A 25,667-nucleotide genomic window follows, 5' to 3' on the forward strand; every position below is an offset into this window, starting at 1 on the left:
TCCTGAGTGCAGACATCTGGGCTGTCTAATATAACTCATATAAATTTCTGTGGTGTCCTATGAACAACTAAATCTATTCAGGTATGTAAAGGCATCAATGAATTACCCACATTTTAGTGTGCTTTGTAATGCATTGGGTTTTATAAATAGATTGTGACTAACTGTGTGTGATGCAAGGCAAGACCATTGGTAGTGCAAGCCCTATATGAAGTAGGGCTAATCCACCTTTCCCAACTTCTTATAACAAACATTACTTCTATTTATACTTTTTGTCTTGCCTTAAAAGAAACCTATGCTGTATGTTGCTAAAAAGACTGCGACCAAAGTTGTTAACCCTATGGTATGAGAAATCTGCAGTGCGTCAGTCTGATGTTTACAGAGCACAGTGGAATGGGATCACTTGTTAAAATCCCGCCATTAAATCCATCCAAGGTAATCAGTGAATAATATTAACAATTTTTAAATATATAACCATGAAACTAGCTGTTTCATGTTGACAGATATGGTTTTGATATTACAGAGAAATGAAGACGGTCCCTGATGTAAAGAATGAAAAGCTATTACATTTGTATTTCTCAGGCTATTGCACAGAAAGGGTGGGGAAAAGCCAAAGTATTTACAAATGTGTCTGAAAACAGCATATGAGATAATTAACAATACTATTTATGACTCATGTCTTCTCTTTTCAGATAAAACTTCACCACATAAAGTCATACAAAATGCATATAAAACTACAAATTTCACTTGATCTCTCTCTGTGATTTTATAATCCAGGCTCCCTTTCTCCTCAGATGAGATACAAGCACCTCTTGAGGTGGTTCTGGTGGTCCTAAGGTTGGTGTTCAAGGCAGGTAGCATCAAGGGAGAGACAGGCTCTTATCTTAGGCAGTGGCATGAGCAGAGGCAGTGGGCCAAGCTGTGTCCAGAGAGACTCTAACTGAACAGACAGAAAAAATGCTTCCTCCGAGGGTGGTGCAGCAATAGAACACGTGCCCAGAGGAGCCACGGGATTGCCATCCCTGGAGATTGTCCAAACTTCATGGCACAAAAGTACCAGTACAGAAAAAGACCATGGTAACACAGCATAGGCAAGTCAAAGATTTGATTTCAAAGATTTGTACAAAGATTTTTGTACAGACCAAAGATGTGTCTGTAAAGATTTTTGAGACAGAGGATGCTACAAGAAAGCAGGACAAGAAGTCCTGATGGAGTATTAGGCAAAGAAATAGGATACTCTTATGGTTAACCCTTTCCCATACACCTCCACATTGCACCTTGGTGGGCAGCGCAGTGTGTCACATTTACCCTGTTGGGTCAGGAAAAGGGGTAAAAGCCATGATGCTGGAGAACAGGTTCCTTTTGAATTTAGGATCCTGCTACAGAGCCTGCCCTGGCTGCATTACACCACTGCACTTCCCTCATGTTTTGGAATACCCTGCATTGGACACAAGTGATTGGTAGGGAACAGGACAAGTCCTAACTGCACAAGGACCTTGCCTAAGGAGCCAGAAAATGTCAGGAGAGCTGTGCGTTCCAGATCTAGCTGTGCATCTCAAACTCCATGTATAGGACTTCCTAGAAGAGTTTTACCATGGCGTAGGCATAAGGTCAGCAAGTAAGCGTGGACACACCTTGCCTTGACCGGAGGGACAGCAATGGGAGGAACAGGTTTCAACTAATACCCCAAGCCAGTAGGGTCTAGAGCTTATCACTTCCAGTAATGTGAAGTTGGAAAGGCAAACATGTGGCGTGGTTATGCAATTGTTTCTGGTAATAACCTAGCCTTCACCTCCCAGTGGGTACTGAGCCAAAGAGTGGGAGGCTGAGAAAAAAATGTGCAAGGTTAGGACTTTGTGGCATGCACACAGAGCCCTGTCAATACACAGTATGGTGATTTTTATTCCCTCCACCTCTGCCTTCTTTGTTCATATTTACTCTATCTTCACTTTCACGTAAGAATTCTTCACTCTCCCAGCTGCCAGGTTATATACACAGTGTGAGAACACAGGGTCCAGGAGCCCTCCTGGAATCATGTTCTTAAGAGAGGTTTACCCAGCACTGGAACCTTTGGAGCAAGGAGCGAACAACTCCAGGACAGGATCAAAGGGCATCAGAAAATTGGTGTGTTGAGCTTGCAAGAAGATCAGAGAGGGGAAGACTGAGAAGTTTCCTTGGAGGAGGCTTGTAGGTCCTGTATCCAATATGATGCCTGGCTTAAAAAATTTCCTGACCCTCAAAAGGTGACCCTTTAGGAAACTGATCAGAAAGGAGTTATGTCTTGCTGTTGAGCTGCAGGACTAGCTGATAAAATTTTTCTTCTCCATTTGAAAAAAAAAATAAATTGAGGAGATACAAAACATTTCATTTTAACACTGAATACACAATTTCAAATTGTACATGAGTGAGAAAGAGAAAAAAATATATATTTTTTTCACTTGTTCCTCAAGAAGTCCTTTTCTGATGCTACCCTTATCACAACCATTGGTGCCACTGATGTGATCATGCCACTTGTCTGATGAATCAGGTGTCAGGCGATGCATACATGGCAGTACCTTACTAATTGCCCACCAGGAAGGTGGCAAATGAACTCAACAGAGGAATGATGAGAGAGCAAGGCTGATTTGTTTTCTCAGAGCATTTTGGCACATCACCACTCCTTGATAGAAGGTTCCTCTTGAACATTTCAGTGAGTTCATTGGTCATCACTCACACTTAATATTTGACAGAGGTGATCAGGAGAAGACCTGAGTATCAACAAGTAGGGAACAAGATCTGGAAAACAAGAGAAGTCATACAGAGTTCTAGTTGTGCCATTGTTAACAGCTTGGCTCTATTAACTTGTGACACTGCAATCACTGGAATCACAGAGGATTTGAGCCAAATGATGAAGCATCCAAATGCCCTGAACCAAGGATTCTTTTTCCAAATGAGAGCACTGGGTAAGCAATTGAGAGACCTCAGCAAGAGAACACTGCTACACTGAAGCTCATCTTTCTTGGTGAGATACTTTTTCCTTTTTTTTTTTTTTTTCTCTAGACTTTGCACCCTGCTGCCTGCACTGTGGGTGAGACCTATGGTCTACAGTAAAAAAGTGTATGTTCAGGTTCCAGAACAAATGTGGTCATTAGAAATGGTCACATCAGCCTTTAGCAAACTCTTCACTGTGAACTCCACATAAGCAGCAAAGCAAGTCCCATGACACACATAAACTACAAAAAAGGCTTAAACACAAAGGGAAGCATGACTGAGCACTTTAGTCAAAGACATTCTCATGTGATTATACTTTTGTTATCCCATTTTTTCTCATAAAAATCCAAAGTTCAGAATAGCTTTTAATGCATTTTTAATAGAGGCATGGATAGATCCATAGAACATACATAAGCTGCAGAGCAGGCATGAAGGCACTGGCAGACCACTGCAGTGAATTTATTTCCTGTTTCTTGCAGCATTTCTGACAGTCCACAAACCTGTACAACAGTTTCTGCAGATACCTCTATCTGTCTCTGTTCTCTGATAGATTTTGAAGCTGTGCTGTGCAACACTGAGCACAGTAAACCAAGTGCACCTTTTGGGACAGTGGGCTTGATTTTCTGCTTGGGGAAACAGTTTGCCTAGCATGTATATCTTGCCAAAATGAAAGTAGTTCTGACCTTTTGAGACCTATAACACTCTCTGAGGTGCTAGGATTGAATGATATAACACTTCAATATTATTGGACTAAGAAGGAAGAAATGACATTCAGTCATTTTTGCGTGTTCCTGCTTTACCTAGTGAACAACTAAGAAACTTTCTTCAATTTTGTGTATGTGCCATGAAGCATATAGCTAAAACAAGACACCCAGGTTTCAGAAATCTGGGAGTTGCTGGAATGCACTTTAAGAAATACTGTTGTTCTTTGTGTAAGCAGGAGCCAAAGAGAACATGGTTTATATGTAAAAATCTGGAGGAAGAGTCTGAGCATGGGATGTTTATTAGATCTGACTCCAACTGGCAATTAGCTCTTTGAGTCACCAGATAAAATCAGGATATAAATATTATATTTTCAGTATGCAGAGGAAGAGTCTGCAGTGGGAAATACGCTTCTGATATTTTAATAGTTCAGGTTTGGCCTAAGAGAAAAAGAAGGCTCCACAAGAATGATAAAAATGCAGGCTTTCTTTCTTTCTTTCTTTTTTTTTTTTTTTCTCCTCTTTTTCTTTTTTCTCTTCTCTTCTCTTCTCTTCTCTTCTCTTCTCTTCTCTTCTCTTCTCTTCTCTTCTCTTCTCTTCTCTTCTCTTCTCTTCTCTTCTCTTTCTCTTCACTTCTCTCTTTTTTTTTTTTTTCAGGACTTTGTTTTTTCCCAGAAAATGATGTTTGCCTGAGCACAATAACATGTGGCTGGACCTGAGGGCTTTTTTCATGAGTTCCATGTGGAACACTGAAGTCTTCGCTTAACTAGCCTCAAATTCCCCAGAAAAGGGATATATTCCTATATCCACATCCACTCAGCCTGCTCTCCTTTTCAGCCTTGTTGCTGTGATCTCTTGCTTTAATGCAGTCTGATGCTGATGTAAATCAAGCCTATTTGCTACCGTTTGGAGTGTACCAGGACAGCAAAATTCACAGCTGTGCTTGCTTCCCTGCCACTGCCAGTGAAGTTTTAATTTTGTAACTCAGCACAGAAATCTGCACTCTACCCAAAGCAATTTCATGGCCCACAAATTCCTCTTGTCTGTGAAACTTAATGAAATGCCTTTTTATATAACATTAGTATCATGCAGATCCTGGACAGCCAGCCCTTCACAATTCTGAAAATCACATATGGCTGATAGATCCTGTGAGTATTTGGGTAGCCTGCTGCCTGTGTAGACTCAGACATCTGATTTCTTCAGGATTGAACTCAGAAGCACAAATCATGTTGTTTCTCTAATTGCGTAGCTCCTTTTGGGGAAAAAAAATAAATAGTTTGAGAAGGGTGATACTCTGTGCTGACATGCAGATTCATTTTGCCTGAAAAAAAAATCCAAGTCTCTATTTTCCACACGCATCATTAGCAAATTAACCACTGAAATGGATCCCTTTCCCAGTTCCTTTCAACATATATACAAGCCGTCAGCACTTCAACAGTTCTCATCTGCACTTATATTATTATTTACATGACAGGTCCTTTTTTCCCCCAGTCCTCTCCCCCCTTGTCTTCTGTCCATTTTGGTCTTCTTTAAAGTAGATTGTAAGCTGCAAATCACTCTATCAACTTCGGAGTCCACTGAGTTCAGCATGAAAATACTGGCCACAGTTTAAATGGTGCATGGCATGCTAAGAACATCGTACAGAATGTTGTTAAACATGCTTGTTCAAAAATGTCAGTGTCCTCAACATACATAATTTCAGGCCTAATTTCTTGCAAGTTTTACACTTGACACTTTATTTGGGACTAGCACATACTTGGGACAACTCTCTAGGCCAGGATCTGTTAGGGAATTTAATCAGTGATAGGATTTTTACTGAAATTTTTCTGATGGGGGAATGTGCATGCAAAGGAGCTGGTCATGCCCACTGAGACTGCACCAAGCAGCCCTAACTCCTGGCAACGTGTCAGGCCAGGAGCCAGCAGTGAGGCTGGTGTGGCGGATGGTCAGCCCCCGGCAGCACAGCCCAGTAGCAGACCCAATATGACCCTACAAAACACCACAAATAAACCAGGCGGCCGGACCTGGTTTCCAGCCAGCCTTCTAGCCCACTTCCCAACCATCCACCAGCACCGAAGGTGATTTTTATTTCCGACACTGCGGCTCCTCGCTGCCCTGCGAAACCTGCTTCTTGCTGCGCGACCCAGTGGGGCCCCGAGGCCCCCTCATCGGGGCTTCCTGAAGCGCTCGGCGCCGCCATGGCGGGCTGGGGCCCGGCGAGGAGCACGGGCGCCGCCCGGCGGGCGAGGGCGGAGAGAGGCGGCCGCTGCCGCGCTCCGGCCGTGGCCCAAGCCCGGCGGCCCCCAGGTGTATTTTGCGTTGTTGACATCTGTGCTGTGGCTCTGGCACGGTTCAGCCCATGAGCATTTATCCAGCCCTCCCGTGCGGAAAGCACCGCGGCTCCATGTGTAGCAGAGCTGGGCAGAGCTGAGTGGGCGATGAGGAGAGGTGCAGGGTGGCAGCGGGCTTGTGGCTTGTATCAGTCCAGGGCAACATGCTCGAGGCTCTCACCGTTTCTCTTGGAAAAAGTCTTGGCCAGTCCGGTGGACTGGATGGCTTGGCAGGCTGAGATTTGGGACTAGGAGGAAGTAGCACAGTCACGGTCATTATCGCATGCTGCCTGGTGCATCTACAGCATAAGGAGGTACCTGCCATGCATGCATGTCCCGTGATGTGGGACCTGAAACCTGCCCCTTTCTTCACTCACTGTTCTACTTAGTGCAGTGCCAAGACACTCCATGATGTCTGTACATAAAACCTTACTTTTAAGTCAAAGGAGCAGAGGCAGCCCCTTAGTGGGGCTGGGGAAAAGTGTCAGGCTGCTCAATAGCCACATGGAACAGGGACTAAACTTGACATGAGAGGCTGGGAGTGTCTGAACATGCTGCATGTTGCAGTAGTTACCAGTAGTTATCAGCTGCAGCTGGCATAGGAGGCTGAATATCACATGCGGGACAGAGATGCTTCTTTCTTGTTCCTCTCCAGCCAGCCACCATAACATGTGAATTGTCATTAAACTGACTGTTCTCTGATACCGAAAGAAAGCCAATACCCAGTGTAAAAAGGAGGTTTATTGATGAAAAAGTATACATGATTATGATACAGATCTGAAGAGATATGCCATGAAGGGAAATAAAGAAACAGCCACTAGTACAAACAATATCACAGACTCCCACTGTGCTTAGACAGGTGTAAAGACCCTTTCTGGGACTTAATGACAGAAGAAAATAGGGTGTTTGATCAATTGTTGAACATACATCATGATCCTGTAGGGGAAAAAAGAAAATAACCTTAATAAGAAAACAAAACAAAACAAACAAACAAACAAACAAACACAAACAAAAAAAAATCAAACAGCAGGTACGGGATATAAAATACACTTTCAGGATACTGAATAGGCAGCCCATTCTGTGTAAAGCAGATAAGAGCTAGACCAAGGACTGACAGCAAGCTCTGCCCATGCACCAAGAGAATTTCAGCAGATAACAGCCAGCATAACTGCTACACTGAGCAGCACACAGACCTGGACCTACCCTACAGTAAGACAGCATTGTATATCTAACTAGTCAACACACCACCTCCATGGTTGATGTCATCTCAAATATTTTCCTCAGAATATGCATTAGCTGGCCAGGATGTGGTTTCTTAAGTCCATGTGAAACATCTTGCTTGTGCCCATGAAGCACAGGCTTTGGAGGGGAGGCTTTCAAGGGAGGCTGTAGGTACAATATAGTTTGTTAAGCACTGTCACTTTTGAGAAGACTCTGAAGGTATTTTACAGTGTCTCTGTTTTTCTGCATTTTGGCTTTCACGCTACAGAGAAGCTGAGGCCTTCTCTTGAACAGCACAGAGGTACCTATTTAAACTCCACAGAGCATGTAGCATGGGAGAGGGTCTGGTCACTGTCTTTGGCTGCTTTCTGGGAAGCCTGGTAGAGGTTGAAGGCTCCTTTTCTGAAAGTATAGTTATCACTCTTCTCATATGGCCAATTCCTATGTTCATGTTGTTTTATACTTCACCTTCTCACTTTTCTTTTTACTAACTGTTCTCTCTTGTTTCCTTCCCCAGTGCTTCATCCTCATTGCCACCTTTTGTTGTCATTGTTCATTTATTTATTTATTTATTTATTTATTATTTTTTCCTGGCTTTTACGTACCTTTACTAATCAGTCATCCATTTCTGCAACAGCATCTTTGCAAGGTGACATATATTGAGCAACAGCATACTCTTCTGGAAAAAGAGGGAAAGAAATGTTTCCTGGAGACCACTTCTTGTTCATTTCCCTGGTGATGTATATACCCTACATATACTTAATTTGAAGATCCTTGAAGATTCTTGAAATTTCCTTTGTTCTGGGACATACATTTTCATACCTTTCCAGTCATGCCCACTTGTCACCTTGGACATCAGCCCAAGCTCGCTAAAGTGAGATGGATCTTTCCCCTGGCATTAGCTCCAATTCCTAATACAGTTCAGAGGAGTGTTAGTTCCATGAGGGTTGGTTCTCTGTCTCTTACACATGTAGTAATTTTGCTCTCCCTGTCCCTTCCCCACACTTCATGCTGGTTAAAATAAAAAGACCTACCTGTTTCATAGTAATCATAGATCTTCACAGGAGCTGGCTTTGGATGGGTCACTACAAAGTCCTGCTCAACTGAGAAAGTGATTTCTTTCTTTTTCTTTTGCAAGATCTGGGAACCGAAGGACAGGAATCACATAAGACTTTCTATTCATATAACAGTCTTGGAGCAGACAGGGGGATCTGATCAATGATGTATTCCAATCCCAATGATGCCCCACATACAGATACACATTACCTGCCTGCCAAGCTGAAGAAATATTTTCAGAGAGTTCAAAGTGAAACTGAAGAGATGTGTTTCCTATCCTGTTCGTATTACCTTATTTTGTAAGTTAAACACATTTTATTGCCTTCAGGCCAGAGAGTCTTAAAAACTCCCAAAGGATTGAGAGCTTAATTCTCCAGGATCTCCCAAAGGTCAGGACAATCAAGTCTGGTATTCTAATTCCTCCATTTCAGGTATTATGTGTCACCAAGAAGCTGTGAACCAATATACACCACTGGGAGATTTAATTTTGTTGTTAGTCCTGCAGGGCTCCAAGCAAATGTATTTTTAATATGCAAATTCTGGTCCAGAGGTTAGATTACAAGTTAGGTTTGGGAATGAACTGGCATAAGAGAAGGAATGGAAAATTTTTCAGGAGAGATCAGGGTATTGTTCTGCATCCTGTTAGAAGGACTGAGTTGTACTAGGACCCTACCAAGGGAACATACACATAAAGGAACCACGTTACTGGAGTTTATCCACTACTTACTGAAAAGAGAATGATTTTTTGATTAATTTATTTAAAATTTTTTTTTTTGGATTAATTTCTTTCTAGTTTCTAGTAGCTCAGGTGTCAGTTTGAAGCTGTTTGGGGTATAACATAGTTTGAGGAGCAAGCAGCTCAGTGAATAGAGGGCAAAGCTGATGGGGAAGGGAACATAATAATGCACTTTATAGAGTGTATCCTCTCTGTAGGTGTGTATATTACACAACACTTTTATCATTTGTGTAAATAAAATAGCCAGAATTTAGAACTTACATTTTCCAGATAAAGGAGAACATGATTTTTCTTGTATTCTACTTGCATCACTGTGTGGCCATCAACGAGCTTTAAAATAAGGAAATGGAGATAAACTGACATATTAATAAATCATTAAAAAACAAGTGCTATCTTAGAACCTACCACCCTGTGGCTTTGGGATTCATTCTGCTCATAGTCTGGTGTTAATGGCTGGCAGCTGACATTTTTAGAGTCCAAATTTTCCTGAATAGATAGGGGGGACCGAGCAAAAACTGGCACTTAACTTAGCAGAGTTTATGAGCACTTCCCAAGTTGGGATGCACTGCAGTTCTTTAAGGGAAAACTGCCTGCCTACATTGTCATATAGGTTTCCAATCTAGCCTGGTAGATTTCTGACTCTTTCCCTAATAGTAGTCTTAGTACTTCCCTACTTAGTACTTCCCTACTTAGCCAGCTCTGAGTTGCAGTTGCCAGCTTGTCCGGCTTTAGCTGGAACCCTTCCTAATTTTTAAAGTGTGAAGGTCTGTGTTATATGCTCACAGCTCCTTGTAGGGCATTCCTCCACACAGCAATGAAGATGGTGCAGCCATACGGACACCTCACAGGTTTTCATAGAATCACAGGATCATTTAGAGTAGAAAAGATCTTTAAGATCATCAAATCCAACCATCAACCTAGCCCTATCAAGTCCACTGTTAAACCATGTCCCTAAGCACCACATTAACACATCTCTTAAATACCTCCAGGGATGGTGACTCCACCCCTTCCTTGAGCAGCCAGTTCCAATGCCTAACTGCACTTTCCATGAATAAATTCCTCCTGAGAGCCAATCTGAACCTTCCCTTGTGCAACTTGAGGCTGTTGCCTCATGTTCTATCACTTATCTGAGAAAAAAGACCAACATCTACCTCACTATAACCTCCTTTCAGGTTGTTATAGAGAGAAATGAGGTGTCCTCTCAGCCTTTTCTTTTCTAGACTAAACTTCCCCAATTCTCCCCGCCTCTCCTCCTAACTCTTGTTTTCTAGTCCCTTCACTAGCTCTTCTTTTCACACCCTCTAGCAACTCAATATCCTTCTTGTAGTGAGAGGCCCAAAACTGAACACAGTACTAGAGGTGCAGTCTCACCAGTGCTGAGCACAGAGGGACAATCCCTTCCCTAGCCCTGCTGGCCACACTATTTCTGACAGAAGCCAGGTTGGCACTGGTCTTCCTGGCCACCTGGGCACACTGCTGGCTCATGTTCAGACTAACATCCCCAGGTCTTTTGCTGATGCGTGACTTCCCAGACACTCTTACCCTAGTTTATCCCCCTCTGTGGGGTTCTTGTGACCCAAGTGTGGGACCCAGCAATTAACCTTGTTGAATTTCACGTGATTGGATGCAGCCTATTCATCTAGCCTATCCAGATCCTTCTGCAGAGCCTTCCTACCCTCAAACAGATCAATATTCCCACCCACTTTGATGCTATCTGAAAACCTTGCACTTTGTATGTGAATTCTTCTTAACCAAGCCTATGTTTTCATGCAGCTCCTGTTGTCACAACTGGATATCTCCTCTGTCCCTGGGATGACGCATTCAATCTTGTTCCTATAGTTTACCTTATCCAGAGAAGACTTAACAGGAACAAAGCCAGAGAGCATCTTCACATCAATAATGACCATGTTGGAGCTACTGCGCTTCCCTGTGTAACTGAAACAACAGAGTGACCTGTCAGTCTGGACTGTGTTAAGGGCAGCAAATCTCACTTTCTGTTTCTGGCCTCATACAACTGGAGTGAATCACATGCACTTACTGACTGGCTTGTATGGGAGACAATGGGGAGGCCCCTGGTATGAAGGGGTCAAGTATGTACAAGCACCATATGTGCTAATACCAGGGGTATTACAAGGTCCTTTGGGATAAATCTTATAGGCTGATATCAACAACTCTCTCCAGCACAGATCAGCTCATGGTTTATGACTTTAAGCAAAACTGAATATACACAGCAGTCTGCTTGGCACGTCTTGTCAACAGTTCAGATGGTTTGTTGATAGTACGTTACCTGCTTATGAGGACAATATCAAATTTTGCTGGTTGATCCTGTGGGCAGGAAGCATTTGATGTCTGTGCTGAGAGAGAAAATCCAAAGGCCCCCTCAGGAAGGTGAATGTTGTATCTCAGTGCTGTCTGGAGGAGGAGAAAAAGTATTTTTCAAGGAGGCCAAGGGATTTTCTGTGAATTCTAAAAAAGAACATCGGACCTCGTGAAGTTTCCTGGGGACGTTGAAGATCCTTGATTATGTCAAAGATGGACTCATCAGACTTCTGCTCTTTAACAATAAAGGTGCTTGTACCCAGTCACCACCCAGAGAGAAACCAGTTGATGATCAGAAAAGACTCTTTTTTTTGCCATTCTGTGATCCCATCATGGGAGTCAGAGTATGGGACAAGGAAATGACTGTTTGAAGAGTTTAGGAAAATCAAATCATTAGGAAAAATAAAGAGAAATCGGATGGAGAGTCATCAGAAACATGGCTGTATGGCATGCAGAATGTGGGACACAATGAAGAGAAGGGCAGACACTTACTTGCATAAGTACACACCCGGTGCCATTCACTGTTAGGTTGTATTTCCCAGGGACCTCAGGAAGGGGAGTCTGTTGCAGCAGGAGCCTGTTCTCATTGTTGACAGTAAATACCTTCTCAAAAGGCTTTTCGGAAGTGATCTTGACTACATTTTTTGTAATAGAGTTGTAGGTGGCCTCACCATAAGCAGCAAGGGCTTGAAGAGCAATGACTGTGTCCTGAAATAAAAGACAATTAGCTACACAGTGTGACTGATGCAGAGGAAATCAAAGTCATGGTTCCAATACAAATCAAAGTCACTTTGTCCTGTCTAAAAAATAACCTGAACTTGTGTATAATTTAATTAAAGTATAATTTTGTGTATAATTTCCCATATAGAAGGATCCAATTCATTCTGACATGTATGTTTCAGGGTGGAAGAAAACTCTCTTCTCATAATGAAGGTCTCAGAACATAAAATATAAGCACTAGAGCACACTTCTGAAGTTTTTCAGCAGGATATTTCAAGTGGAAAAGCATGTTTCCTAGGGAACTGCAGAGCACCCCTTGATCATATAACAAAGACGACCTGAAAACCAAAGTTTTTTTTAGCCTTATTCTTGACATGAATATCTCTATTTGTTGCTAGTCAAATCATTCCTTCATGGATTTAACCTTTGTTAACCAAGTTAAAAAGAAGATAAAAAAAAAAAAGGAAAAGAAAAGAAAAAAGAATTTGTAACCCTCCATCAGAAACGCTTGGTCTCTGCATGTATGAGACAGCAATAGCAAGAGAGAAATAAGACTAGGTAGTCATAGCCCCACTGACAAAACTGAAATAGTGTCCCAGTTCCTAGGACTGCCTGGGGAGTGGAAGGGAATTTCTTCACCTGTGTGGAAGAGAAACCTCCATAGGGATTCTGTTGCCTGATGATCCACTGCACAATTCCTGAGGCCTGTGTGAGATCCTTTTGATTCCGGTTGGGTTTGTAGAGCAATGCCAACAGAACATAACTAGTGATCTCAACTTCAGCCGATGGGGCATGGTCAGGGAAGAAGGGGGATTTTTCAGATGGCGATCTCTGCTTCTGCTCCCAGTGCTTTGAACCATCTGAAGAAACAAAGAGAGGGTAAGGAGCGATGAGAATGGATTATGGGAGTCACTGCTCTATGCTGCCTCAGAGATGTAATATGAATATGTCCTCGTCTCTTTCTCATAGCTACTTACTATGGAGCAACAGATATGCTGTAAGTTTACTCCAAAATTATTTTGGGATGTCTGGTGGAAGATTTATGTGTCTATACTCTCGATATTGTCAAGGTTAGAACATATGCCATCAGTAAGATCTATTCCATCTTCCCGCCTCTCAAAATCTTGAAATGGCTGAAACTCACCAACTTCCTTTGCTGATTTCTGTAGCTCTCTAAGGAATGATTCACATATTTCTGCCTTGCCAGCTAAGCAGAAAGCATAGGCCATGAGTGCCTGCGTGTAAATGTCACTGATATTCTTCTCAGATGCAGTCTCCAGGCAATAAAAGGCATTTCGTATTACTGTGTACTTCAAAAACAAACAAACAAAAAAGCAAAAATGTAACATGGGTCTGAATTCTGAACAGTTGTCTTCACCCGATCGAATGTGTCTTTAAACCTATTCTTTATCCTGTCATAGCAACTAGAATGGGACTTGAGTTTGTATAGTGACTTTGGGAAAGAGAATCCAAAACCCCTTAAGGAGGGATTTCAGATGGAAACACCATACAAATAGAGCAGATTTTCAGTGTGTTCTTGAAGATGTAGGTGTATAAACAAAAGACTGCTCTGCTTCTTTCACACATAATTCCTTCCGCTTACCTTTATGCTAACAATTCACACTGCACTTGTATGTTCAAGATTCTGTTGCCTTGAACAAACCCAGCATTTTGGGGTAGTCTATTCTTAGTGACTCTGCTGTAATTTTAATTTAATTCTGTGGTGTTGCACTAGGTTTACACCAAGTGAAAGAAGTTCACCATTGGACCCCATGTCCTCACTAATGTGTTCCTTAACCAGGAAGGTCCTCAAAAAGCACATGACAAACTGGAGACAAACTCATATATTGAAGTCTAACATCCCAGCTATACTCTTTTTTTTGTACTAGTCACTTTTTTTAAAATGACAAATCTGCTTTTTATTCTCATGGACCTTCCTTTCCACAGAATCACAGAATGGCTGACATTGGAAGGGATCCCTGGAGATCATCTGGACCAATTCCCCCCTGCCAAGCAGGGTTACCTAGTGCATGTTGCACAGGATTGCATCCAGGTGGTTTTTGAATAATCTCTAAAGAAGGAGATTCCACAACCCCTCTGGGTAACCTGTTTTAGTGCTCTGTCACCCTTACAGTAAAGAAACATTTCCTCATATTTAGTTTGTTTCAGTTTGTGCCCATTGCCTATTGTCCTGTCACTGGGCACCACTGGAAAGAGTCCCGCTCCATCCTCTTGACACCCTCCCTTCAGATACATTGATAAAATCCCCTCTTAGTCTTCTCTTCTGCAAGCTAAACAGGCCCAGCTCTTTCAGCCTCTCCTCATTTGGGAGATGCTCCAGCCCCCTAATCATCTTTGTTGCCCTCTGCTGGACTCAATCCAGGAGCTCTATGTCGTTCTTGTACTGGGAAGCCCGGAACTGGACACAGTACTCCAGGTGACACCTCACCAGGGCTGAGTAGAGGGGCAGGATCACCTCCCTTGACCTTTTGGCAACACTCTTCCTAATGCACCACAGAATACCGTTGGACTTCTTGGCCACAAGGGCACCTTGCTGGCTCATGGTTAGCCTGTTGTCTACCAGGACTCCCTGGTCCTTGTCTGCAAGGCTGCTTTCATCATTTCAGCTTCCCGCCAGTACTGGTGCATAGGGTTATTTCTCCCTACGACCCTGCATTTGCCGTTGTTGAACTTCATGAGGCTCCTCACCACCCAATGCTCCAGCCTATCCAGGTCACTCTGAATGGCAGCACAACCCTCTGGTGTATCAGCCACTCCTCCCAGTTTTGTGTCATCCACAAATTTTGCTCAGGGTGCACTCTGTTCCATCATCCAGGTTACTGATGAATAGGTCGAACAGGACTGGACCCAGTATGAACCCCTTGGGGACACCACTAGCTACAGGCCTCCAACTAGACTCAGAACTATGATCAGAACCCTCTGAGCTCTGCCATTCAGTGAGTTCTTAATTCACCTCATTGTCTATTAATCCATCCCACACTTCCTGAGCTTGGATGTTATGGGAGACAGTATGGGAGAAAGCCTAGCTGAAATCAAGGTAGACCACATCCACTGCTCTTCCCTTACCCACCCAGCTAGTCATTCCATCATAGAAGGCTATCAGATTGGTCAAGCATGATTTCCCCTTTGTGAACCCATGCTGACTACTCCTGATCACCTTCTTCTCCTCCATGTCCCTGGAAAAGACCTCTAGGATGAGTAATTCCATCACTTTTCCAGGGATGGAGGTGAGGCTGATTGGCTTGTAGTTTCCTAGGTCTTCCTTCTTGCCCTGTTTGAAGCCAGGGGTGACATGGGATTTCTTCCAGTCCTTGGGAACCCTTCCTGTTCTCCATGACCTTTCAAAGATGATAGAGAGTGGGCTAATAATAACATTCACCAGGTCCCTCAGCACTTGTGGGTGCATTTCATCTGGGCCCAAGGATTTGTGGGTGTCAATTTTGCCTTAGAGATCTCTGACCCAATTCTCTTTGATCTCTTTGTCTTGTCCTCCTTTTTCCAGACTTCCTCCCTTGTCTGTAGGTTTAGAGATTCCTGAGGGCTGGTCTTAGCAGCAAAGATTGAAGCAAAGAAGGCATTCAGCAATTTTGCCTATCCTTTGTCATGAGGGCACCCACCTTATTAAGCACCAGGCCCACATTTTCCTTAGTCTTCTTTCTGTTATTGATATATTTGAAAAAGCCCTTCTTGTTGTCCTTGGCATCCCTTGCCAGATTTAACTTCATTTGGGCCTTGGCCTTGTCTCATCACTGCATCCTCTGACCATGTCCCTGTATTCTTCCCAAGTGGCCTTTTCCCAACATAGGTTTCAGTCCCATTTGTAGACTTCATAGATTTACTTGGAATACCTTCTTGACTAAGCCATGTTTAAGCCTAAGCCATGGTGTGTGGGCTACTGCCTGGCAAGTTTTTTTATCTGGTAGCTCAAAGGTGTCATTTAATATCCTAAGCTTCTCCAACAGAGATCTAATTCCACTGAGGTGTATAGAATTCCTGCTTGAAAACTAGTGGTTGAAGTGCAGTAGAGATGGGGATTTTTTCTATCACAGCAACTAGTTTGGATACATTCAGAGCAGGGTCATGTTCCCTGGGAGCTCTCTCTCTCCCTATCTCCATCTTTACTACCTGGACAATTTGTAGCAGACACAGAATCCAAGGTAACAAATGGGGACCAATTCCAGCTGAATACCAGTAGTGGAAAGCCTCCTTACCGAGATGGAGTGCCCAGCCTCTAGCATGGCAATGGTAATGTAGGCAGAAAGTGACAGCTCATCATCTACTCCTCCCTGAAAAGGACATGGAGAGAAGAACAATCATTGAATGGAATGAGTGAGAAACACACACACATCAGGAAAAGAACTTAAACTAAGAGAAACCCATTGCTTAAAAAAAAAAAAATAATTAAAAATTAAAAAAAAAAATCTCAACAACAAACAACCAACAACAGCAAAACAAAAGCCTCAAAAACCCCAAAACAGTAATTCCCTCAAGGTTGCAATCCTGTAATCCTATCTTGGTTGTGCATGAAGTATAAAAGATAGTGTGAGGAAACTGACTGAACTGGAAATATTTCAGCAACTAAACCTAAGATATGGAGAGAGAGCTCTTTGCAGAAGACAGGCATTTGGAGGAAAGTATTGTTTTTGGCAGGAACAGGAGAACATCTTTTTAATGATAACAGTGTAAATTTGACTAAAGTAATTCTGTACCACCTTCAAGACATTGTTGACGAGTGTCCCAACGCTTTGGAAGCAGCCATCTGGCTTCTGTTTGCTTGCCAGCCACATCAGGGTTTGAGCCTGGACATGGTCATCAATATAGATGAAGCGACTAGCTTGTGCAAACGATTTGTACACAAAGGCAGTGAGCCTGCAAGGGAACCATGAAGCTGTGAGCTGAGCTAGGAACAGAAAAAGTCATCCCTTCCACTCACGTTAGGCACAAGCCTGAATAATTACAGCCAACAAATTGGTGACTTGCTTTGTCCTTGTGTGCTCCCTTAGGAGAGGGTAGCAAAAAGAATAACATCTAGCTGGGACCCAGAGAGGAAGACCAGCACACTCTGGGTCTGGTCCTGGCTACAGAGCACTGCAGTGCATTGGGTTCCACAGGAGAGAGGAAGAGTGGGAATCAGAAAGGCAGCTGAGCCTTTAGTCAGCCTTCTGTCTGCATATACTCCCTGACAGGAGGTAGAGAACCATGTCTTTTAGTACTTACAGAGTCCCAGTCCTACCCAGCTCTGTACACCTGATTTAGCTAGCAAAGATAACATTTACCTACACCACGTGATTTTAATGCAAATTCATTTCTAAGTCATTTCTGCTTCAAATCACTCACCAGGTGTTCCCTTCTTTATCTCTGATGCCAAAGATGCTGTAGGACCCATCGGGATGTTTGTATGATAGCTGCTGCTGGTAGCCTGCAAGAACATGGAAGAAGGAACTGATACCTAATTTAAAGACAAAACCTAATTTTGTTTTCTACCAGTTTTGTATGGAATCACAGTGGGAAAGCGTGGAAAGGTGATATATATCTACCAAGCAAAGAGGGAGCCCTGAGGGAGCTTAAATGTAGGCATGGAACATCCTGTCCTGTAGAAACATGGAGTCACAGAATAGGTAGCTCTGTGTCAGTTTTGTGCTCCACCTAAATTGACAGGGTTAGGATAGATGCTGTGCCTGGGTTGAAGAGAAAAAAGGGATTAAAAGACAGACCTCAAAGTAAACATGACATCTGCATTTCAGTAAAACAGGATGAGGAAAGAAAAAAAAATAAATCAAAGAAAGCAAATGTCACAGCAGTCCCCTGGGTAACTGAGCTGTGCTACAGCATCAGTGCCATACAGCTTGGATAGCCATGCTACTGCTTCTGCTCACTGGACCTCAGTGGGGATTTTGGCACACACTGTAAAGGAAGCAAAAACGCTCACCGCTCACTAAGTATCCGACGGTCTTAGATTTGATCGTTTCACTCAGCTGTCTCGTCTTGTCCAGATAGTCCAGGACATAGATGTTGGGTGCAAACAGGACCATGTTCTGTTCCCCACAGCCAAACGGCATCTGGAGGAGCTGGTGCAGGTTCTGCATGGAAGTGCCCATAATGTCACCTGGGGAAGAGGTGTGTATGGGGATTAGCACAGTTCATGGACACTGAAATAAACAATAAATTTCATTCACTAGGGAGAGTCATGGAAAAACCTGGCTGGGTTTGTAAGCCTCTATGGTACTGAAGAACTTTCCAAAAAGCCTGAAGTTCCCAGTGCTTACTGGGTGATTTGTTCTGTTCTGCTTTGCAGTCAACAAAAAAATCCCTACACTGACTCTTTTTAGGCTAAGTTGCCCATGCCAGAAATACTGCCTATTTTAGTGCCACTTCAAACTGATGTTCTTTATTAGAATTGAAAAGAAGAACTTCCCGGAAACTTCACTTTCTAGAGAAGGAGAGGTAAACAGCCCAGAGATGTTACATTGAACCACGTATTACAGAATTAACAACTGATGCTGAAAAGGAACGTTAACTATGTAAAGGTACCATAGGCCACATCTAAATAGCTACTTCAAGGAAAGATTTCTAGAATGAGCTAAGATTATCAGTATTACAAAGCCAATATATAGTGACTACAAAGCCAATATGTAGTCATGTAACCAAGCCCAAAGTTCCCAACAAATCTTTCATTTTGTAGTTTAAAATTTTCTTTCCTTATATGTTTTATTAATTTTTTACTTACCAACAACAGAAAAGGAAGCTCTGGCTGATCCTTCCACCACATTTGTAGGTAGGTCTAAAGCAACACCTTGAGTAATGACATCATCTGCGAAGAATAATATCAAGTACATTGTGGTCACTTGTGTAAGAGCATTAGTTATAGAAATGAAATGCTCAGGAGAAATTGCACAGTTCAAAATCATGCACAAGAGACAGCAGTAGATAGAAACTCGCTATTGACACGAAGAACATCAGGAGAGAAGGTAGCACAGCTAAACTAATCTAGTGAAAAACAGCCCAAATGGTGCAGTAGTTGTCATTGTTCAACAGAAATAAATTAAACGAGATAAGGCTGCTGTTCACAGACTATTTATTGTCTGTGAACTCTGGGGATTTCTTCAGTCTGTCACTGGGGAGTGACAGGGCTGCCCTTGTGCATCTTTTAGACAGCTTCCAGGAAACTTTGGAAACCATTTGCAGTCAGCACCAAGATGGGATGGAGGGATACATTAGTATTCCCTCTTCAATTCTCACTAGAAATGGAAAACTACAAGCTACAGTTATCCTTGGAATAGAAGACAGCAGCCAAACATGAGTGCATGCAGCCCAGAATAGATTTTGCACAGAAAGGTTTTCTCCCTTTGATACGTTTATAACAGCCTTCCTTCAGTATCTGTGCACTTTTGACTCCAGCACAGATACTACCTAAGTGACATGCACCAGATCACACATTAATTTTGTAGCAGGGAACTGAACTGTTAAGCACTCACACTGGCTGCCATTAGGCACCTCATGCAAAAGCAAGGGGACAGCGCCAATGAGCAGGAAAGAGCAGAAACTCCAGCCTTCCCTTCATTTCCTTTCAGGACAGCAGTATATAGAGCACTTACCTTTTGTACAGATGAGGGAGTTTTGGGTCTCTTCCCTTCTGATTCCTTCAGGCTGGATGGTGATGGGGAAAAGAGACACATGCAACAGATGAGAACAAAGCATGCAGAAGTAATGCAGTGACAGAAGGGCCACACCCAGACCCAGCCTTCTGCATCATAAAACGGCAGTATTAAAGGAATAGTTTACAGGTTCATACTTGATGTGGCTGCTGCTAAAGCGAAGTACCCATCAGAGAGTCCCTCTTTTTCAGTTTCTCCTCTGGAAGAGGAGGAAGATGTGCACTGACCAACCAATATCCAGTGATCCTCATGGAAGAGGACATAAGAAGGGAACAGACTTGGTCTTATATCAAAGAGCAGGACACCGTCCTAGCAAGACGAAGGTGGAGCCAAAACCGTAAGTTCTTTACCGAACCTGAAAAACTTGTACTTCTTTTTGGTACTTTTGCTGCATTTTCCTTTCCTCATGAAAGGGAGTACAGGGAAAAAAGTAAGAGCTGTCAGCAGTACCTCAACCAACAGTGTCCTGATCTGTGTGTCCCTGTAGCCAATACTGATGTTCCTGGGTGCTTCATCTCCACAATCTCCATCATCTTCGGTCTCTGCTGTAATTCTGAATGCTACTTGACCTTAAATAGTAGCAGAAAAGAGGGAAATTTGACCTCTCTCATAAAGAATTATGACTAAAGTAAGAAATTACATTTGATAATGACTGTCTATACAGTAGTAGAGTAAGTAGTGCAGCATAATGAATGCTCAGTCAATCTAGGTGAGACAAGGAAAACGAACAGATCTCTGAAAATTGGAATGATAAACAAACTGCAGTTCTGGATAGACTTTTTGATCCTCCTGAAATAGGGGTAGGCAGATTTCTCCAAGTGAAAAAAAAGAATAGGTCTTCAGGTGAGGCATAAATTGATTATTAGTAGTCTCAGGACAGAAAACCAGATAGATTCACAGGCGCTTACCAATTTCTTTGGGGGAAATATTCCAGGCATAGGTCTTTCTTTTTCTGGCACATACACATCCATCATCATCTGTGGAGATTAGTTTGGCCTGATAATCAAGGGAATCTGACAGCAAAACATTAATCTGAGAACAGAAAGAGGAATGTGATTGGATGAAGATTTTATACCATAGGCAAATGGTGCTTTATTGTTAGAGGGTGGTCAGATAATCTCTATTTATGTCCAGAATTAACAGTGTAGAAGAGATTTAATGCCCTGGATGCTGGTGTGTAGATGAATCATCTATCATATACAACCTTGACAGTGTTCTCTTTTGCTCCTCATGACATTCTCCATTGAGATTTTAAATATCCAACAAGTACTTGTGATTCCTGATCAGAATTTTGAGCTATGTTCAGTTGACCTGGTGCTAATGGTTTTGAACTAACTTGCAAAGAAAAATGCTGTCTAATATTTATGTTTTTGTTGTTGTAGGAATATCCAAAAAATGAGGTCAAGAGATGAAATCCTCAATAACAGATCATTCCTAAGATATGTCTTGATTTTTATTCCTTTTGTGGTGGTCTCCTTGTGAGACTGGAGGGCTAACTTTCAACATTCAAACTAAGTAAAAGAAATATAAACTCTGTACCTGCCTCTCTTTTAAGGATTCCAAATACAACATAAGAAAGAAGTCCAAAAAAAAAAAAAAAAAAAAAAAGCTATTTTTCTATCTTTAAATATGTTTTAAACTGTTTGTAAGCTCTCTCAATACAGAGGTGCTGTGCACCTGTGGTCTGGAGGCATTTTATCAGAAAAGTGCAGAGTACTGAGAGTATAAGCACCCAGCATCTGAGAGCCGTACAGTCTCTAGTTGGACACATACTCTGTAGGGCATGTACTGGGACTTTGGTACTCCCTGTTTTGGTACTCTTGAGAACTTCTGTCCCAGAGAAGGAGGGTTTGTCTGCTCTCCACTTCTTGCTTTTCCCACATACTTCTGTTTGGGAGGCACAAGCACTTTACTTCATCACACTTTCACACATATCCCTAGAGAAAAGACCCCAGTAAAGACATTGATGGATTGTGTGGCTGTGAAGTGTGAATGATCCTCCACAAAACACTTTTTTCTTTCCTGTTTAGACCTCTGGAGACAGTTGTTTGCATACCCGTCCTAGACACAGTTCACACAGATCTCCCTCTGCTTTGTAGTGGCATAGAAAGACAAATCCAGTCAGGACAATTTATCATCAGATAGATCGAGCAGTACATCGATCAAGAGCAGAGACAGATCCAGTCATCTACACCAATCTTTTTAATACCTTTTTTTTTTTTTCCTTCCAAATTACAAAGTCTTTTTTGGAAATGGTGTAGGGACTAATAGTGTGGGCAGAAGTACACACCTTAATGCAGTGGTTGAGGTAGTTGAAGACATTGGCTTTAAGTAGGAAATCTTCTCCCCGGATGATAGAGTATGGCAAGGTCAAATCCACAAAGAAAGGTTGGAAGGCTGTCAGGGTGGCAGGCACAGACATACCAAATCCAGCCAACTCTTCCACACAGAAGGCACTGGCTTTCCATTCAGTTATGGTGTCAGGAATGGTGTATGAGACATTGGCTTTTCCAGTAGAGCTGATGGAAATGGAAAAAGAATGAGTCCGGACGGGGGAAGTTTCATATACCTTAGTTCCCATAGAGGCTCCACGTTTTCACAGTAACACTAGCTCTATTCTGTCTGTAGAAATCCCATATCTGAGTCCCCTCAGAATTTATCACCTAAATCTTTGGACATAAGTCCATCTGAAAATTCTTCTGCTCATCATTTACCTGACTTTGGAAAGAAAACTTAGAATTCTTCGCAGACCCATTTTGCAAAACCATGTTTTAAACAGATGTGTTCCTCTTCTTACAGAGTATGAGTCATGGTACACACATTGTGGGAATAGATGTTCTGGGGACATTTTATCATGGGAGGGCAGGTGATCAGGTGATGACTGAAAAAGACAGTTCTTCCAGGCCAAATTGTGAGAAGAGGTGGCAATAAATTGCAGTCATGCAGAAGAACATCAGGGTACATATTTTGTAATCATTAAAAACAGGCAAAGAGAGAGAAGAAGCAATACTCACTTTACAAGGACTATATCCCAAATCCAAGTTTCAGGGAAGAATTCCCGAATAGTCTCAAGGATGAGTCTCTTCCCACGTTCTTCTCTAGCAACTTCAGCTGTTAAGAGATAATGGAAATTTCATCGAACCATAGAATATCCCAAGTTGGAAGGGACCCATAAGGATCACACACAAAATCACACAGAGTCATGTAGGTTGGAAGAGACCTCCAAGATCACCTAGTCCAACTTCTGACCTAACACTAACAAGTCCTCCACTAAACCATATCACTAAGCTCTACATCTAAACATTTTTTAAAGACCTCTGGGGATGGTCACTTAACCACTTCCCTAGGTAGCCCATTCCAATGCATAACAACCCTTTTCAGTAAAGTTTTTTTTCTTAATATCCAACCTAAACCTCCCTTGGTGCAACTTTAGCCCATTCCCCCTCATCCTATCACCGGGAACAAGGGAGAATAAACCAATCCCCGCCTTACTACAGCCTCCTTTAAGGTGCCTATAGAGAGCGATAAGGTCACCCCTGAGCCTCCTCTTCTCCAGGCTGAACAACCCCAGCTCCCTCAGCCACTCCTCGTAAGACTTGTTCTCCAGACCCCTTACTGCCTTCATAGCCCTTCTCTGGACATGCTCCAGGGCCTCCATGTCCTTCTTGTAGCGAGGGCCCCAAAACTGAACACAGTACTCAAGGTGTGGCTTCACCAGAGCCAAGTAAAGGGGGACAATCACCTCCCTGGTCCTGCTGGCCACACTACTTCTTACACAAGTCAGGATGCTGTTGGCCTTCTTGTCCACCTGAGCACACTGCTGGCTCATATTCAGCTGACTATCAACCAATATACCCAGGTTCTTCCCTGCCAGGCAGCTTTCCAGCCACTCACCCCGCAGCCTGTAGCTCTGCTTGGGGTTGTTGTGCCCCAAGTGTAGGACCCGGCATTTGGCTTCATTGAACTTCATACAGTTGGCCTCAGCCCATCGGTCCAGGCTATCCAGATCTTCCAAGTCCAACTCCTGTCCAACTCCAAGTCCAACAGTCAAGTCCAACTCCTGGCACCACACAGGTCTACCCAAAAATTCTGATAATATGACTAAGAGCAGAGTCCAAACTCTACTTAAACTCCCATAGGCTTGGTGCCATGACTACATTCCTGGGGAGCCTGTTCCAGTGCACGACAACCCTCTCAGTGAAGAACCTCTTCCTGATATCCAGCCTGAAACTCCCCTATTTCAGCTTGACTCCATTCCCTCAGGTACTATCACTGATCACTACAGAGAATAGATCAGGGCCTGCCACGCCACTCCCCCTTGTGAGGAAGCTGCAGAGTGTGATGAGGTCTCCTCTCAGCCTCCTCTTCTCCAGGCTGAACAGGCCTAGTGACCTCAGCCACTCCTCATAAAATTTCATCAATCCTCATTCCAGAAAAGGGCAAGCTTTAATTTACATGGACCAGTATGAAGGATAACTAGTGTTTATTCATTTATGTTTACCTGAGACTGTTGGTATTTCCATATAAGTGTCTCTCAATTTGGTATAAACTTACATCATTAAGCAAGAAAACATTTATTTAACTGCTCTTGGTCTCCATACATGAACATTAGACCTAGGACTAGGGCTTGGGACATTTGGCTTTTAGATATGTGTCCTGGCCACACTGTTGCACTCTTTCTTCAAAAACCTCTGTTCAGAAAGGAATCATTGTCAACAGCATCTCTTTTGTCTGGCACTCTCCCAATTGCCAACACTTCCTAGCATAGAACTGGACATGAATCAGAAGTGCAGACTGAAAGGCTGAAAGGTGTTTTTTTGTTTGTTTGTTTGTTTTTTGTTTTTTTTTTTTTTGTTTTTGTTTGTTTTTGGCCATTGGCCATCATCATAAGCTATTTCATTCTGTGCCAGACCAGGATTCAAATGACGAGTTCAGAAAGTTTGAACATCGCCAAATGAGATCTGGGAGTACTGTCCATGTCTTTTCCACAGTTCATTTAAGCAGAAATATAAAACCTCTCTCCTGTTTCCTATATTACCTGATGATTTGACATGGTGTGTAGAAGCTGTGAATCCTGCATTCAAGAAATATGGCACAGGTCTTACAGTCTCGCTAGTACATACAACTGGTTGCCGAACCTTTGAGTTGGTAAAAAATTTCATGCCCATTTCCTGTGAAAGACATATTTTGGTGTCAGCCATAACAATACGGTAGATGAGGTTTATTGCATTCCTCCCTCTTTCCCATTACTGCCTTTGAATACTGACTTGAGTTCTGTACATGACAGAAATTCAGAGTACACCACAGTCAGTTGAGAATGGATGTCCATGCAGAGCATTTGTCATGCACGTGTTCTGCTAACAAACCATTAAAGCTGTAAAGCTACATAAGTGGAAGCTCACTTTAACAGATTTAAGTAATGTACAGGACATTTACCCTGAGGAACTGATATACATCTGGGCCTAATCCAGACATTACAGGTGTGTAATACAAGCCTTTGTGAAAGATGTTGTCAGATGAGACACAGGGGTCTTGGGGATCATCTTCTAGATTGAGCCCATTGAAGATATAGCCTTGCAGGTCTTGAAGGGGATGCAGACTGTATATCTATGAAGGAAGGAAACACAAAGGTCAATCCTCATTACATGGTCATGTACTGGCCATTGCCAGAGCAGAGATGCTGTCCTGTTTGAAGCAATGTTGTTTCCTGCATTAAAAGCTGTTGAATAGCCAGGCCTAGAAGGTGGTGATCAGTGGAGTCTAGTCTGAGGCTGGTAACTAATGGTGTACCCCAGAGGTCAATACTGGATGTGACCCTGTTTAATATCTTCATTAATAATCTGGATGATGGGACACAGCATACCCTCAACAAATTTGTTGATGATGCAAAACTGGGAGGAGTAGTGGATTTATTAGTGGCTCATGCTGTAATCCAGAGGGA

At 42.7% G+C, this 25,667-nt stretch overlaps 1 protein-coding gene across 1 annotated transcript in view; it reads right to left on the bottom strand.

Moving 5' to 3' along the window:
* Nucleotides 1–7,833: 7,833 nt before the first annotated feature.
* LOC311440510 (ovostatin) overlaps nucleotides 7,834–25,667 on the bottom strand; it is a gene marked incomplete at both ends in the record, with an annotated part of 31,910 nt that continues 14,076 nt past the window's right edge. The window contains 20 exons of the mRNA XM_084527517.1: nucleotides 7,834–7,898; nucleotides 8,254–8,359; nucleotides 9,273–9,341; nucleotides 10,856–10,946; nucleotides 11,299–11,423; nucleotides 11,823–12,038; nucleotides 12,690–12,910; nucleotides 13,195–13,360; nucleotides 16,283–16,357; nucleotides 16,784–16,940; nucleotides 17,409–17,490; nucleotides 18,001–18,177; nucleotides 18,799–18,882; nucleotides 19,667–19,718; nucleotides 20,177–20,295; nucleotides 20,635–20,758; nucleotides 22,017–22,245; nucleotides 22,741–22,837; nucleotides 24,765–24,897; nucleotides 25,163–25,333. Of these exons, the coding sequence (XP_084383643.1) occupies nucleotides 7,834–7,898; nucleotides 8,254–8,359; nucleotides 9,273–9,341; nucleotides 10,856–10,946; nucleotides 11,299–11,423; nucleotides 11,823–12,038; nucleotides 12,690–12,910; nucleotides 13,195–13,360; nucleotides 16,283–16,357; nucleotides 16,784–16,940; nucleotides 17,409–17,490; nucleotides 18,001–18,177; nucleotides 18,799–18,882; nucleotides 19,667–19,718; nucleotides 20,177–20,295; nucleotides 20,635–20,758; nucleotides 22,017–22,245; nucleotides 22,741–22,837; nucleotides 24,765–24,897; nucleotides 25,163–25,333 (2,559 nt within the window). The remainder of the gene's footprint in view (nucleotides 7,899–8,253; nucleotides 8,360–9,272; nucleotides 9,342–10,855; nucleotides 10,947–11,298; nucleotides 11,424–11,822; nucleotides 12,039–12,689; nucleotides 12,911–13,194; nucleotides 13,361–16,282; nucleotides 16,358–16,783; nucleotides 16,941–17,408; nucleotides 17,491–18,000; nucleotides 18,178–18,798; nucleotides 18,883–19,666; nucleotides 19,719–20,176; nucleotides 20,296–20,634; nucleotides 20,759–22,016; nucleotides 22,246–22,740; nucleotides 22,838–24,764; nucleotides 24,898–25,162; nucleotides 25,334–25,667) is intronic.

Source organism: Aythya ferina (genome assembly GCF_964211825.1).
Source record: "Aythya ferina genome assembly, chromosome: 1".
In the NCBI taxonomy this organism is placed as follows: domain Eukaryota; kingdom Metazoa; phylum Chordata; class Aves; order Anseriformes; family Anatidae; genus Aythya; species Aythya ferina.